General features: G+C 47.2%; 1 protein-coding gene across 5 annotated transcripts in view; it reads right to left on the reverse strand.

Annotated features, from left to right (window-relative positions):
* Nucleotides 1-13,205, reverse strand: part of tncb (tenascin Cb) — a 109,516-nt gene that overhangs the window by 13,173 nt on the left and 83,138 nt on the right. For 3 of the 5 annotated variants that reach the window (XM_077560905.1, XM_077560906.1, XM_077560904.1), the window contains exons 11-12: nt 7,005-7,280; nt 1,354-1,476 (exon numbers count right to left, since the gene is read on the reverse strand). In XM_077560905.1, coding sequence (XP_077417031.1) covers nt 1,354-1,476; nt 7,005-7,280 — 399 coding nt within the window. Of the gene's footprint in view, nt 1-1,353; nt 1,477-2,445; nt 2,719-7,004; nt 7,281-13,205 lie in introns of all 5 variants that reach the window. The other 2 variants (XM_077560908.1, XM_077560907.1) reach the window with 2 other exon arrangements.

Consider the following 13,205-nt stretch of genomic DNA (forward strand, 5'->3'; position numbering starts at 1 on the left):
CAAATGAGAGAACAGACCTAATTTTAGCAATATTGCGGAGTTGCAAGTAGCATGACTGCACGAGCTTCTTTACATAGATATCAAACTTCAGTCCTGAATCAAATATCACACAAAGATTTTGACAAGAAGGTCTAATATTTGAAACAAGAAGGCCAAGTAAGGATTGTAGTCTATCTGAGACTTCCTTTGGGCCAAATAAAATAACTTCTGTTTTGTTTGAATTTAATTGCAGGAAACTATTTGCTAACCACTTTTGAACATCAGCTAAACAGTCCTGTAAAACCAATACATTGCTAAAATCAGTGGGTTTTACTGAAATATATAATTGAGTGTCATCAGCATAACAATGAAATGCTATTTTATGACGGCGAATAATTGATCCCAGCGGTAACATGTAAATTGATATGCTGGAGTTATCAGTGCTAATGAAGGGCCACTTACAAGCCCACACACTTCCTGACCAGATGAATGACAATAAATAAATAATAAATACATATTAAAATAAATGTTTTGTTTATCAATGACCTCGCATTTAACAGTGCTATCCTTGTGGGAGCAGCAGGGGTGCATGGCCCTTACGTCCGGCGGTCTCGACAAAGCTCCTTCAGAAGCTGGAGGTCAACACCGCGTCCAAAACGCAGAGGGCAGCACGGCCGAAGCTTTTCGGGTGAACCGACGATCGGTAGCAGCCAGGAGTCAAAAGGGTCCACGATACGCCACAACGGAGTACATCCATGCGTTCGGGAACGAGAAGGGGATGAAGCTTGTTCCAGCGCCCGTTTTCGCTTCACCAGCTGGCCGCCGCGTTTACCCCGGTATGAGTTGTTTACGTTTTTTTCCGGTTGCCTTTAGGAATAATGACTACCGCCGCCGATGGTATAGATGGGAATTACTTCTCGCGCATGCGCTGAAGGCACGTAATAGTCGGTGTCGTTTCGGTGTGTATGACGCCACAGGGGGTAGGTGTCAGTCACATTTGGCCAACGTCAGATTGGTGTATCTAGGCCTTTAGACATGTCTGCCATCTAGTAATGAATTGTGACATTACAACTTAAAACTACAGTCGACCCCTGCATATTTGAAATTCATCCCCTGTGGAATTGCCTTTTCACAGATTAATTGAAATTTTTTAAAATATTTTTTTAATATTTTGAATTTTCCCATTTTTTCCAGGTTCCCCCATGGATTTGAATAATTATTTTTTATATTAATCAAGGGGCCGGCAGTTGCCCTTGCCTGGTATAGAGTTAAAGTGGCAGCAGTTGTGATTCAAATCTCAGTCTTGAGTTGTTTCTTTCGACAGAGCTCATCAAGTTGTCTTAAATAATGCTGGTCAAACATAATGTGACTGACCTCCATGAGCAGGCACATACGTGACCCTGTAGCTGTCCACTCGGGCTCTTGCAACTGCCCAATGGACAGTAGCAGATGAGTCAGTGACATCAGAGAAGCGTATTCCTTTGGGTGGCCCCAGATCTGGTAGCAATGACACATGGGACACAGAATGGACAAATCAGAAGGTTGTGAGTCAATATGGTCTTTGCATTGTCAGACTGCTGAGTCCTACAGAACAAGAACATAAGAGGAAGTGGGTCAATGAGCATCTAATTATGCATGAAATCAAGCACTTTAGCATTTGTTAAAGCAGAAAAGAAGACTAGCTTGATCAGAGTCCTTCACTACAAAGCACGGACGAAAGCAGAACAGAGTGAGCTTGTGAAGTGATGTAGACAGACAAAAGGAGACCAGTGGAAGCCAGCGCTGACAGAGCACTTCCCAGTAAACGGCCAGTAGTAACAGTATCTTGCGTGACAGACCTGAGGAGATTAACTTGCCCCCATTTCATCAGGAGACAAAACATCCACAAGACAACCCAAGAGTAAAGCCTTACCCCCAGGGAGGAGAAAAAGGACACAGCCATAGACACCGATTTTACAAAGAGACAGTAACCACACCTCTTTTTTGTGAAAAAGATCCAAAGACATCACTGGTAGGATAACAAGACAAAAATGACATCACAGTAGGATTGTAGGAAAGCTCAGTAAATGTCCTGAGTGGTAGTAAACTGACATTTTTGACCCAGTTTGCAATCTCTCTCGTTTTCAAGACGGCTGTAGTTCACTTCAACCACTCAGGAGTACTGGTAGACACCAAGCCACTGACACATGGCCACACAAAAAATGCATGTTCGAAATTTGTTTCTTAAAGAAAATATAGGTTTTAGAGTTTCCTGCATCAAGTGGCCTGGAAAGAACTGTTCATTGTTTGGTTAGTGAACAAATAATACGAGAAATGAGATATGACCCTTCACCTTCCCATGCTTGTGAAAATGTACATAATTAGACAAAAACACTGATCACGTTGACAAGACAAATACAACTAAAAAAAACAACAACCTGTCCCTTCCCAAATTGACATTATTATTACCATCCTTTCAAGATGTACCTGTTCTCATCCCCTCGATTAGCGACTTGGAGCGCCTTCCCAAAATTAGTCCAAAGATTTCAATTTTGTACTCTGTGTCCTGGCTGAGGTCTGTCACTTGAGCGCTTCTCTCTTCGCCGGCCAACACCAGCTCTTGTGGTTGGTCAGGGCTCTCAGCCTGGCTCACCATTATGACAAAGGTGTCGAAAGAATCTTCTTCTGCCGTCCAGACCAATCTAAAGCTCTCAGGAGTGATGTCAGACAGCAGGAGAGCCTGCACCTGTGGTTCAATCTCTGAGTGATAAGGGAAAGTCAGTTTTGCTCTTATGTGAAACTCAAGAATGCTTTGATGTTAGAGAAGCATTGTGATAAATGAGTGGACCAAGTATTGGTGATGTGGACGATCAGCAGCATAAAGCCCGAGTTTTGTTTGTAGAAATACTGTCTTTTAGTAAAGCTCAGTACAGCAAAGATTAAACTAACTAACTTTAGACTATAGTCACTCATCGTATTACATTAGGTTGGATCACACAACAAAAATATGATTTTGAATGCTACTCAAATTCACTATATGTTCTCTGCTAGACTAAGAATAAATATCAGGATGCATAGTAAAAACCTTTGTCCAAGCGCCGAAAGAACATTGTTTTTGCAAATGGTGTTTGTGTAAATGTTTTGCATTTACACAATTATTCCTACCCCAATTTATATTTAACTGTTGAAAATGAATTGAAAGTGTTAGTGTAAAAGAAACGCAGAAAAAATAAATCAATCCCGCCTGTAATTTTGAAGAAGCCAGCAAGTGCATTAAAGCCATGTTTTGTTTGATTTAACTTGCACGCCCTGGGTGCTTGTGAATTGGATTCATCCTGCCTAACACTGAGTTTAAGACTTGGGACGGCACATCTGAAAAATTGCTCCAGGACAGGCCAGCACCAATTGACACAGTGCGCTGAAAGCAAATGACCCAGATGCAAGGAAAGTTGAAAAGGAGTTTTGTCAAGCAATATGGCATGACTCCTCCTTGTGAATAGCTTCAAGTCAGTCCTTAGGTAATCTATAAACTCCTAAATTTCATTAGTGAATACAGTGGTACCTCAGAGTTTGAACATAATTCGTTCCTGTGAAGTTTTCAAAGTCTGATTTGTTCAACCTCCGAAGCATTTCTTTCCCATAGGAAATAATGTAAATGCAATTAATCAGTTTCCAAGCTCTAAAAGCTGATTTTTTTATTTTAATTTCTTTATAATTTAATTTCATTTCTATTTATGTAAAAACATGTACACCCTGTGCAGTATTTAAACAATGAAAAAAATACCATACCATTTTTTGTTGTGGTGTGATGGCATCAGTATATGGAAAATGCACTCGCAAATGTACTGTTCTAAGTTCATCCTCATTGCTATGTTAATGCTTGCTTTAGTTCAGCGCCGACTTTGTGTATTTTACATTGGGCATATTGTTAGACTACTAAGGGGTCCTTGCATGCACTGTTTATCGTCAGGGACATCGTTGAACAGCTAAGGCAGGGTTCCTCGCGCCAGTATTTACGGAAGTAGTCATGGTAGATACAATGGCGCGATTATCTCCTTCCATAAATGCGCTGTGGTTTGTTGCACTTGATTTTTTTCCTTGCTGTCACTGACAGTTGTCTTTCTTTGGGACCATGACGAAGAAAATTGTTGTGGAAAAATCAAAATCCGGGAGTGTTCACGCTCTGACTTGAAATGAGCAGAGGCTTGTCTCGACTACCGTGACGTTTACATTCGGCATCACTGAGCTTGACTCGGCTACCCACATTTTTTACTCTGATTTTTTGGTCGAAGTCCGATTTGTACGAGTTCCGAGATGTTCGAACTCCGAGGTTCCACTGTAGATGATATGCTGCAAAAACATTTATATATATAACAGGGTCTTATTTTCATGTTTAAGTGCTTTAACACTTTTGTGCAAATCATGTACGAGAGGAGAAAACACTTCAAGGGTTTTGTGCACCAAGTGCTTACAAATGAGTGTATGGGTTGATGACAAGCTGCTAGACGAGCAGCCATATTAGCAGCTAGTGAAAACCCGCAAGCTAATAAGGCATAGAAACTTCCGGTATGGCCACAAGTACACATGGACCAGGCTGAGCTTTTAAAGCTGTCTGGAAATATAAAAGGCATGTTAAAGCACAGAAAAACCTCAGAATAAAGGATAGTGCCGCTGCTCATTAAAACACCACCAAATGTGGGGTCTCAGGGGTCTGCCTCAAACCCCATTTTTCCTATGAGGAAAAAAATGCATGAGGCATTTGAGAAAAAGAAGTGGAAATGAGAAGCGGAGCAGACAAATCCCAGCGAGCTGTCACTTTTCATTAGCCACCAGCAGCAGCTTTAACTGGTCAGTGCAACAGAAAGAGGGTCACATCCATCAGTTTACAAGCCTTAGCTTGCTACTGATTTCACCCTCTCGCTACTTCCACTGTGTGTCTCAGTCGCCACACAGCCCCACGTTTGGAGGAACAGAATCCCCGCTCACCAAAGCAAGCTTGTTATTTGGATGAGGTTATGCAGCAAAGCCTGCATTAACAAGGGTCTGCAAGCAGAAATGATGTGCCACTCTCACCTGACAACTTTACTGTTAGATTGTGGTGAGCGAATTTGGCATGCTGTCCACGTCTATTTGTGGTTCCATCGGTCATTTGCTCCATCAAACTATTCGGCTAATCAAAGTTTCCTCGGTTGATGCTTTTCAGTTAAAGGACTTAATCTCCCTTGTAATGTCTTTCTCCACTTGACTAGTGTTGACGACTGTGCACAACATAATTAAGTTAGTCAGTGCCTGCATTCACTACTCGGAATGTTTAATGCTCTTGAAAAAAACATGGTTTGATCGACCATTAACATGCAGACAATAGACTGTGTTGAGTGTATGCCATATTCTGCATGGCCTCAGAAGCCCCTGGCACCCAAGCCCGAGAGCCCAGCAGCAATGGCAGCCTGAGAATGAAGAGCGGCCCAGTCTTTGGGAGACCTGGGTTGCATACAGACGAGCAGCCTTAAACAAATTCACAAAAGCTTCAGGGTTTTGATTTAATTCCTGTCAGTTTTCTCTTTTTCCCTCTTACTTGACTGATCTAAGTCTTTAAAATGTTGAATGATGCTGGAAAGACACACACTCACAAAACTGTAGACGAATGAACGAACGAAGGATCGGCTCAGTTTTACTATTATGCAGACTCTTATTATTTCTCAAGAGGTTATTGTTTTAGGTCAGGCTATATTATATTTGAAAAGGTTCTCTGGAGACATTACAATGTATCATACAGTCCACTGACAGTTAAATTCAGAGCATTGTAATTGATAATAAGTGTAATTGGTGATGTGGAGCGACACCAGCACACCTGTTTTACCATTTACACATTCAATGAATGCTCATCGATTGGTTTATGCCTGGCCACGTAACAGAACAAGGGCCCTATTTTTCGTGCCCATTGGAAGTCTAGCGTAAAGAGTGATTTAACTGTGCGCATGAGTTCATGCAGAAGAGCAAAACGCAAGTATGTTAATAAGGAACTGCAAGCGGCACAGATCACTGCTGTGAAGTGCGCCATCGTTCGTGTCCGTGTGTGAACCTCCCCTCTCCTCCAGCAACAGCTGTGCCGTGGCCAAGAAGGGTGATATTAAAAATATAATAATACAGTTGTCCCTGACTACTTTGCGGTTCACTTATTGCGGATTCACTCTATCACGGATTATTATCTGTGTACGTTTATGCTGCTATTTTTGTCCTTTTTGTAATATTTGAGTAAATAAAAACAGCTTTCTTTCATTCAACACAATCCATTACATTTTAAAACTAAATGTAGAATATTTCGTAAATTAAGAAACGTGTACCATAATAAGTTAACATTTTTCCAGACATTTTTCTTCTTTTAATTCTTCTTAGCAAGTCAGTGTCCCATCACTGGTGAGCTATTTTGGAACAGGCTACGGTTAGTAAGGCTATTCCATGTGTCTCATGACCTCTCTATTGCCTGTAATGAAGCACTAGTGCCTGAATTATGTCTTTTGATAGGGCGTTGTTTGTGAATTTAAATTGGTTACACTGCCTGAGTGGCGTGTCTGGCATCAATTCTGGCACAGTGTGTGATGGTTAGTCTGTGTTTGTGTTCTCCTTTTAATGTGTTTTTCCAACAATTTAAATGTTTATGCTCACGAATGAGAGGGAACAAAACCTTTCTTCATTTCTATGCAGAGTTTCAACCAAAGAAGATTTTCAGTCACATGGCAAATGCCAATCATTTCACCTTTTATAAAACAAGCATCCCAAGGTAATTTTCTGGCTGCAGTTTTCAGTTTTTCAAAGGAAAAGATAAGGAGAAAATAGGAAATGTTTTCTAACCTAACCAAGAGTCAGTTGAACTCTTTGGGACGATGCTGAACACAGCAAAATTCCAAGAACAGAGTGTGATAGACAGTCTCAACTACCTCTCATTTGGAAAGTCCACACAGATAGTCACTCTCACAAGTTTGAAGCAGCAAGACAGGAATCAAGCAAAGGAAAGCGCAAGGCCCCAGCGTTGACTGTGTTTATACCTGTGATGGTGTCTGCAAAGACAGGGTCTAAGACGAGGCCCCTGTACACCCCGTACAGATTGACCCTGTACCAGGTGGTGGGAGTGAGGCCAGAGATGACAATGCTGCGAGCATCGGCGGGCGCAGTGTGATTTTGACACTCAGCGCCCGTCTCTGCATCAGAAACTTCGATCTGAAAGGCTTCAAAGGCCCCCTCCTCTGCGGACCAGGACAGGAGGAAGCTGTCCCATGACACATCGCTGACAGTGACATTAGTCACCATGGGCTTCTCCTCCGCTGGGTGATGAAAAACATATCAACATGGGAGTTATAATATTGGACAAAGAATGAGCAGCCACATTTTATTTTTATTTTTTTTTACATGATCTTGTGGAACCCCCAAACACACACACGCACACACCTCACATTGTAGAAGCTCTGGGTTAGAACAATACGGAGTTAAATTTTTGCCTGGTGGTGCTGATGTCATGTTTATTTTCAGTCTTGTCTACTCCCTGTCATGTTTTCCCCTTGTCTTGTCATTTCCTGTTTTATTCTGAAAAGTCTGACTCCTCTCGTTTCTGGTCACTTGCCCTTCCTCGTGTGGCGTGTGTGTCAACCCTGACTCCTGATTGTTTCCACCTGTGTCCCCATTACCCTCATGTGTCATCCAATGCCCTCAGCCAGGTGTGTCTTGTCATGTCATTAGTGTTGGTGTATTTAGTCGGTTGTCTCCCCCCTGTCTGTGTCGGTTCATTTTTGCTGTTGCCACTGTCGTAAGTCTTTCGCCACGTCACTCCGACCTTGTTAACTTATCAGGATCCATGTCATATTTTTAGTCTCGCCTTAGTTGTTTTGTCATGTTTAGCTTCATCTTTTGTTAGTTCAGTTTATTTTGTATTTTGAAGTTAGTTTTTTTTGATTAGAAATTAAAACCTCTTTTGGACTGCACCTCTGCCTCCTTGCTCTGCCTTCCCGCATCTGGGTCCTAAAGCCCCCACCTTACTGACAGAATGAACCGACCAAGATCAGACCCAGCGGGAGCGCTGAAAGCCATGATAGGGAATCAGGAGGCGCGCCTGTCGCGCCAGGAGGAGCTCCAGCACGCCATGGCCGCCCAAATGGACCTGCTGTCCACTTTGATTGAGGGAGTTGGGCGTCGTTGGGCTTCAGATGGTGGCGCTCGGAGTCGCCAGCCGCAACTCCCCGAGCCACGTCTGCCGCCGCAGCCTCATGTCCCTTTTCCTGCCAGGACTGCCGCCGCAGCCTCATGTCCCTTTTCCTGCCAGGACTGCCGCCGCAGCCTCAAGTCCCTATCCTGCCAGGTCTACCATCACAGCCTCAAGTCCCTATCGTGCCACGTCAGCCACGTCCGCCCCAAGTCCCTATCGTGCCACGTCTGCCACCGCTGTTCCCAGTTCCCGAACCACGTCTGCCGCTGTTCTCAGTCCCTGAGCCACGTCTGCCGCCGCAGCCTCAGGTCCCTGAGCCACGTCTGCCGCCGCAGCCTCATGTCCCCGAACCACGTCAGCCGAAGTCCAAAGTCCCTGAACCACGTCAGCCGAAGTCCAAAGTCCCCGAACCACGTCAGCCGAAGTCCAAAGTCCCCGAACCACGTCAGCTGATGTCCCAGGTCCCCGAACCACGTCGGCCGTCGGAGCCTCAGGTCTCCGAGCCACGTCGGCCGTCGGAGCCCCAGGTCTCCGAGCCACGTCGGCCGTCGGAGCCCCAGGTCTCCGAGCCACGTCGGCCGTCGGAGCCCCAGGTCTCCGAGCCACGTCGGCCGTCGGAGCCCCAGGTCTCCGAGCCACGTCGGCCGTCGGAGCCCCAGGTCTCCGAGCCACGTCGGCCGTCGGAGCCCCAGGTCTCCGAGCCACGTCGGCCGACGCAGCCCCAGGTCTCCGAGCCACGTCGGCCGACGCAGCCCCAGGTTCCCGTCCCGGCTCCGCGGCAGCCCCAGGATTCCGGCTCAGCTCCGCGGCAGCCCCAGGATTCCGGATCAGCTCCGCAGCAGCTTCTGGCCCCAGTACCGGCTCCGCGTCAGCTCCAAGTTCCCGTATCAGCTCCACAGCAGCCCCCGGACTCCGTGCCGGCTCCGCGACAGCCCCCGGACTCCGTGCCGGCTCTGCGACAGCCCCCGGACTCCGTGCCGGCTCCGCGGCAGCCTCAAGTCTTCGCGTCTCGTCGGCAGCCTCAAGTCTTCGCGCCTCGTCGGCAGCCTCAAGTCTTCGCGCCTCGTCGGCCGCTTCCACGGCAGCCTCAAGTCTTCGCGCCTCGTCGGCCGCCTCCACGGCAGCCTCAAGTCTTCGCGCCTCGTCGGCCGCCTCCACGGCCGCCTCGTCGGCAGCCTCAAGTCTTCGCGCCTCGTCGGCAGCCTCAAGTCCTCGCGCCGCCACGGCAGCCTCAGGACCCCGGGCATCCTCGCCTCTGCAGCCCCGGGCCTCCTGGCTTCGGCCGCTCTCGTGCGGGGTCTCTTCGCTTCTTCCATGGCGGCGTCAGGCCCATGGGGGTGGACAGGAGATGTTCATCCCACGGCCGTCCTATTCCGGTGTGGCGTCCGGGGCGCCCTCCAGATCGGCGCCGCCGGGCTCCCCTCGTCTGGCGTCCGGGACGTCCCCCGGACTAGACTGGAGGGATGTGTCAGGTTCCCGCCTCCGCTCCCCCTTCGCCCGCCCTGTTTTTGAACTTTTTAAGGGACGTATGGAAGCCGTCCCTTGACGGAGGGGTTCTGTCATGTTTATTTTCAGTCTTGTCTACTCCCTGTCATGTTTTCCCCTTGTCTTGTCATTTCCTGTTTTATTGTGAAAAGTCTGATTTTGAACTTAGTTTTTTTTGATTAGAAATTAAAACCTCTTTTTGGACTGCACCTCTGGGTCCTAAAGCCCCCACCTTGCTGACAGTTTGGACTGGATCGCTGGTAGTATAATGACAATGTTTTGATAAAGTCCAGCTGATATTGGTCTAACTGTCAGCAAAAAAATAGAAAGCATTGCAAAATGCTTGTTATGATGCATGTGTTGAACATCCAAGCAAACACGAGAGGGCTTTTGTGAGGCAGTGGATGATAGTAGCAGAAAATGGCTGTTGACACTAATGGCATCACATTTGTATTTCAGCAATTTAATTTTGCTGTCTTGAAGGAAAATGCTGCTTTCACTTGACTGGGGTAGAAGTATTCCGCTATTTTCGCTACAAAAGACCAGACTGAACAAAGTGGCTCATTATTGATGGCTGCCTATAGCCATCCCCTCCATATTACCATATGAGAGAGAGTAGTAGCGAGACATGCAATGCGGCTTAGGTGCATTAATGACCAAGAATGAGTCATTAACATTTGAAGGTGCAGCGTAGCCCTGCCCGGACGGTAGAAAGTACGCTGTCCACAGCCATGCAGAACAATGCGCAGCAGCCTGTAATTGGAGTCCATTATATGCGCGGCATTCAGAGAATAGATTAGAATGAGATAGAGGGTGCAGATAAACATCACAACTCCTATTATCCTCTCAACACTGCCAAGCTTATGGAGAGCAGATGTCATAAGAAACAGTAAGTAAGTGACATGTGGTGAGTGCCCCGTTGAAATCAGATTATCGCTGATGAAGCATTATGCTATGCTATGCTATGCCTTTCCATTCCAATCAATCCTGTACAACTTTGGAAAAAGTCTTAATTAGTGGACCTCTAAAGTGACATTTGTTTGAAGTCCTTCTCGTACTCAGCCGAACCTAACTTATGCTCCTGCAGCAAACCAAAAAATGCTTATCACGTGTGGAGCATGCAGTCAGCTGTTGACTAGAATTATGAAGGACTATTTTACATAACAATATGAAATATATTGCAATTAAAATGAGACTTGAGATAAAACAGCAAACACAATCTCATTCACTCCCAGGACCTTCTGTGCTGCCATCATGTATTGTGTGAGCCTGAAAACTAAACTATTTTTAGTATTGTCGTGTGTCATGTAAGCGGAAAGCTTTTGCACTGGGAGGCCAGAAGTTCCACCTTCGCACCCTCAACCATCCAATCACAAATAGTGTTCGTGTAGTTTTATGATTGATGTGAGATAAAAATCCATCCATCCATTTTCCGAACCGTTTATCCTCATGAGGGTCGCAGGCATGCTGGAGCCTATCCTATGGAGGACCAAAACTGCCAAACTTAGAAGTAAATAAATGACTAAATAAATGAATAAAAGTGAAAATAAAAACGGATATAAAAAATGCACATATATATATATATATATATATATATATATATATATATATATATATATATATATATATATATACATATACATAAATACCTAAATAAAAAATAAATAAAAAAATTAGAAACGAGATTCCCCCTCCGTGAGTCATCACCTTATCGTGCGTGTCCCAATGAGCCTAGGAGCTATGTTGTCTGGGGCTTCATGCCCCTGGTAGGGTCACCCATGGCAAACAGGTCCTAGGTGAGGGACCAGACAAAGCATGGCTCAAAAGACCCCAATGATGAACACAAACTTTGGATCTTCGTTTTCCTTGCCCGAACGCGGGTCACCGGGGCCCCCCTCTGGAGCTAGGCCTGGAGGTGGGGCTCGAAGGCGAGCGTCTGGTGGCCAGGCCTATACCCATGGGGCCTGGCTGGGCACAGCCCGAAAAGGCAACGTGGGTCCCCCTTCCCATGGGCTCACCACCGGTGGAAGGGGCCAAAGGGGTCGGGTGCGTAGTGAGTTGGGTGGCAGCCAAAGGTGGGGGCCTTGGCGGTCCAACCCCCGGCTACTGAAGATAGCTCTGGGGAAATGGAATGTCACCTCTCTGGCAGGGAAGGAGCCCGAGCTGGTGTGCGAGGCTGAGAAGTTCCGACTAGATATAGTCGACTCGCCTCCACACACGGCTTAGGTTCTGGTACCAATCCTCTCGAGAGGGGCTGGACCCTCTTCCACTCTGGAGTTGCCCACGGTGAGAGGCGCAGAGCAGGTGTGGGCATACTCATTGCCCCCCGGCTAGGCGCCTGTACGTTGGGGTTTACCCCGGTGAATGAGAGAGTAGCCTCCCTCCGCCTTTGGGGGGACGGGTCCTGACTGTTGTTTGTGCTTATGCACCGAACAGCAGCTCAGAGTACCCACCCTTTCTGGAGTCCTTGGAGGGTGTGCTGGAGAGCGGTCCCCCTGGGGACTCCCTCGTTCTGCTGGGGGACTTCAAGGCAATGAGACCTGGAGGGGCGTGATTGGGAGGAAGGGCCCCCCCAATCAAAACCCGAGAGGTGTTTTGTTATTGGACTTCTGTGCTCGCCACGGACTGACCATAACAAACACCATGTTCAAACACAAAGGTGTCCATATGTGCACTTGGCACCAGGACACCCAAAGCCGCAGTTCGATGATCGATTGTAGTCGTGTCATTCGATTTGCGGCCGTATGTGTTGGACACTCTGGTTAAGAGAGGGGCGGAGCTGTCAACTGATGGCGGGGTAAGATGCTGGTCCGACCAGGCAGACCTAAATGTATTGTGAGGGTCTGCCAGAATCCCCTGTCAGAAAGAGTTTCAACACCCACCTCCGGCAGACCTTCTCTCTTGTCCCGAGGGAGGCAGGGGACATTGAGTCCGAGTGGACCATGTTCCGCGCTTCCATTGTTCAGGCGGCCGATCGGAGCTGTGGCCATAATGTGGTTGGTGCCTGTCGTGGCTGCAATCCTCGAACCTGCTGGTGGACACTAGCGGCAAGGGATGCAGTCAAGCTGAAGAAGGAGTCCTATTGGGCCTTTTTGGCCTGTGGGTCTCCGGAGGCTGCTGACGGGTACTGGCTGGCCAAGCGGAATGCAGCTTCGGCGGTCGCTGAGGCAAAAACTCGGACTTGGGAGGAGTTCGGTGAGGCCATGGAAAACGACTTCCGGACGGCTTCGAGGAAATTCTGGTCTACCATCTGGCGTCTCAGGAGAGGAAAGCAGTGCGCCATTAACACTGTGTATAGTGGAGATGGGGTGCTGTTGACCTTCACTCGGGACGTCGTGAATCGGTGGGGAGAATACTCCGAAGACTTCCTCAAATCCACAAACACGCCTTCCTTTGAGGAAGCAGGGTCTGGGGACTCTGAGGTGGGCTTCCCTATCTCTGGGGTCAAGGTCACTGAGGTGGTTGGAAAGCTTCTCGGTGGCAGGGCCCCCGGGGGTGGATGAGATCCGCCCGGAGTTCCTAAAGGCTCTGAATGTTGTGGGGCTGTCGTGGTCGACACGTCTCT

The sequence above is a fragment of the Vanacampus margaritifer genome, chromosome 3 (genome assembly GCF_051991255.1).
Source record: "Vanacampus margaritifer isolate UIUO_Vmar chromosome 3, RoL_Vmar_1.0, whole genome shotgun sequence".
NCBI lineage: Eukaryota > Metazoa > Chordata > Actinopteri > Syngnathiformes > Syngnathidae > Vanacampus > Vanacampus margaritifer.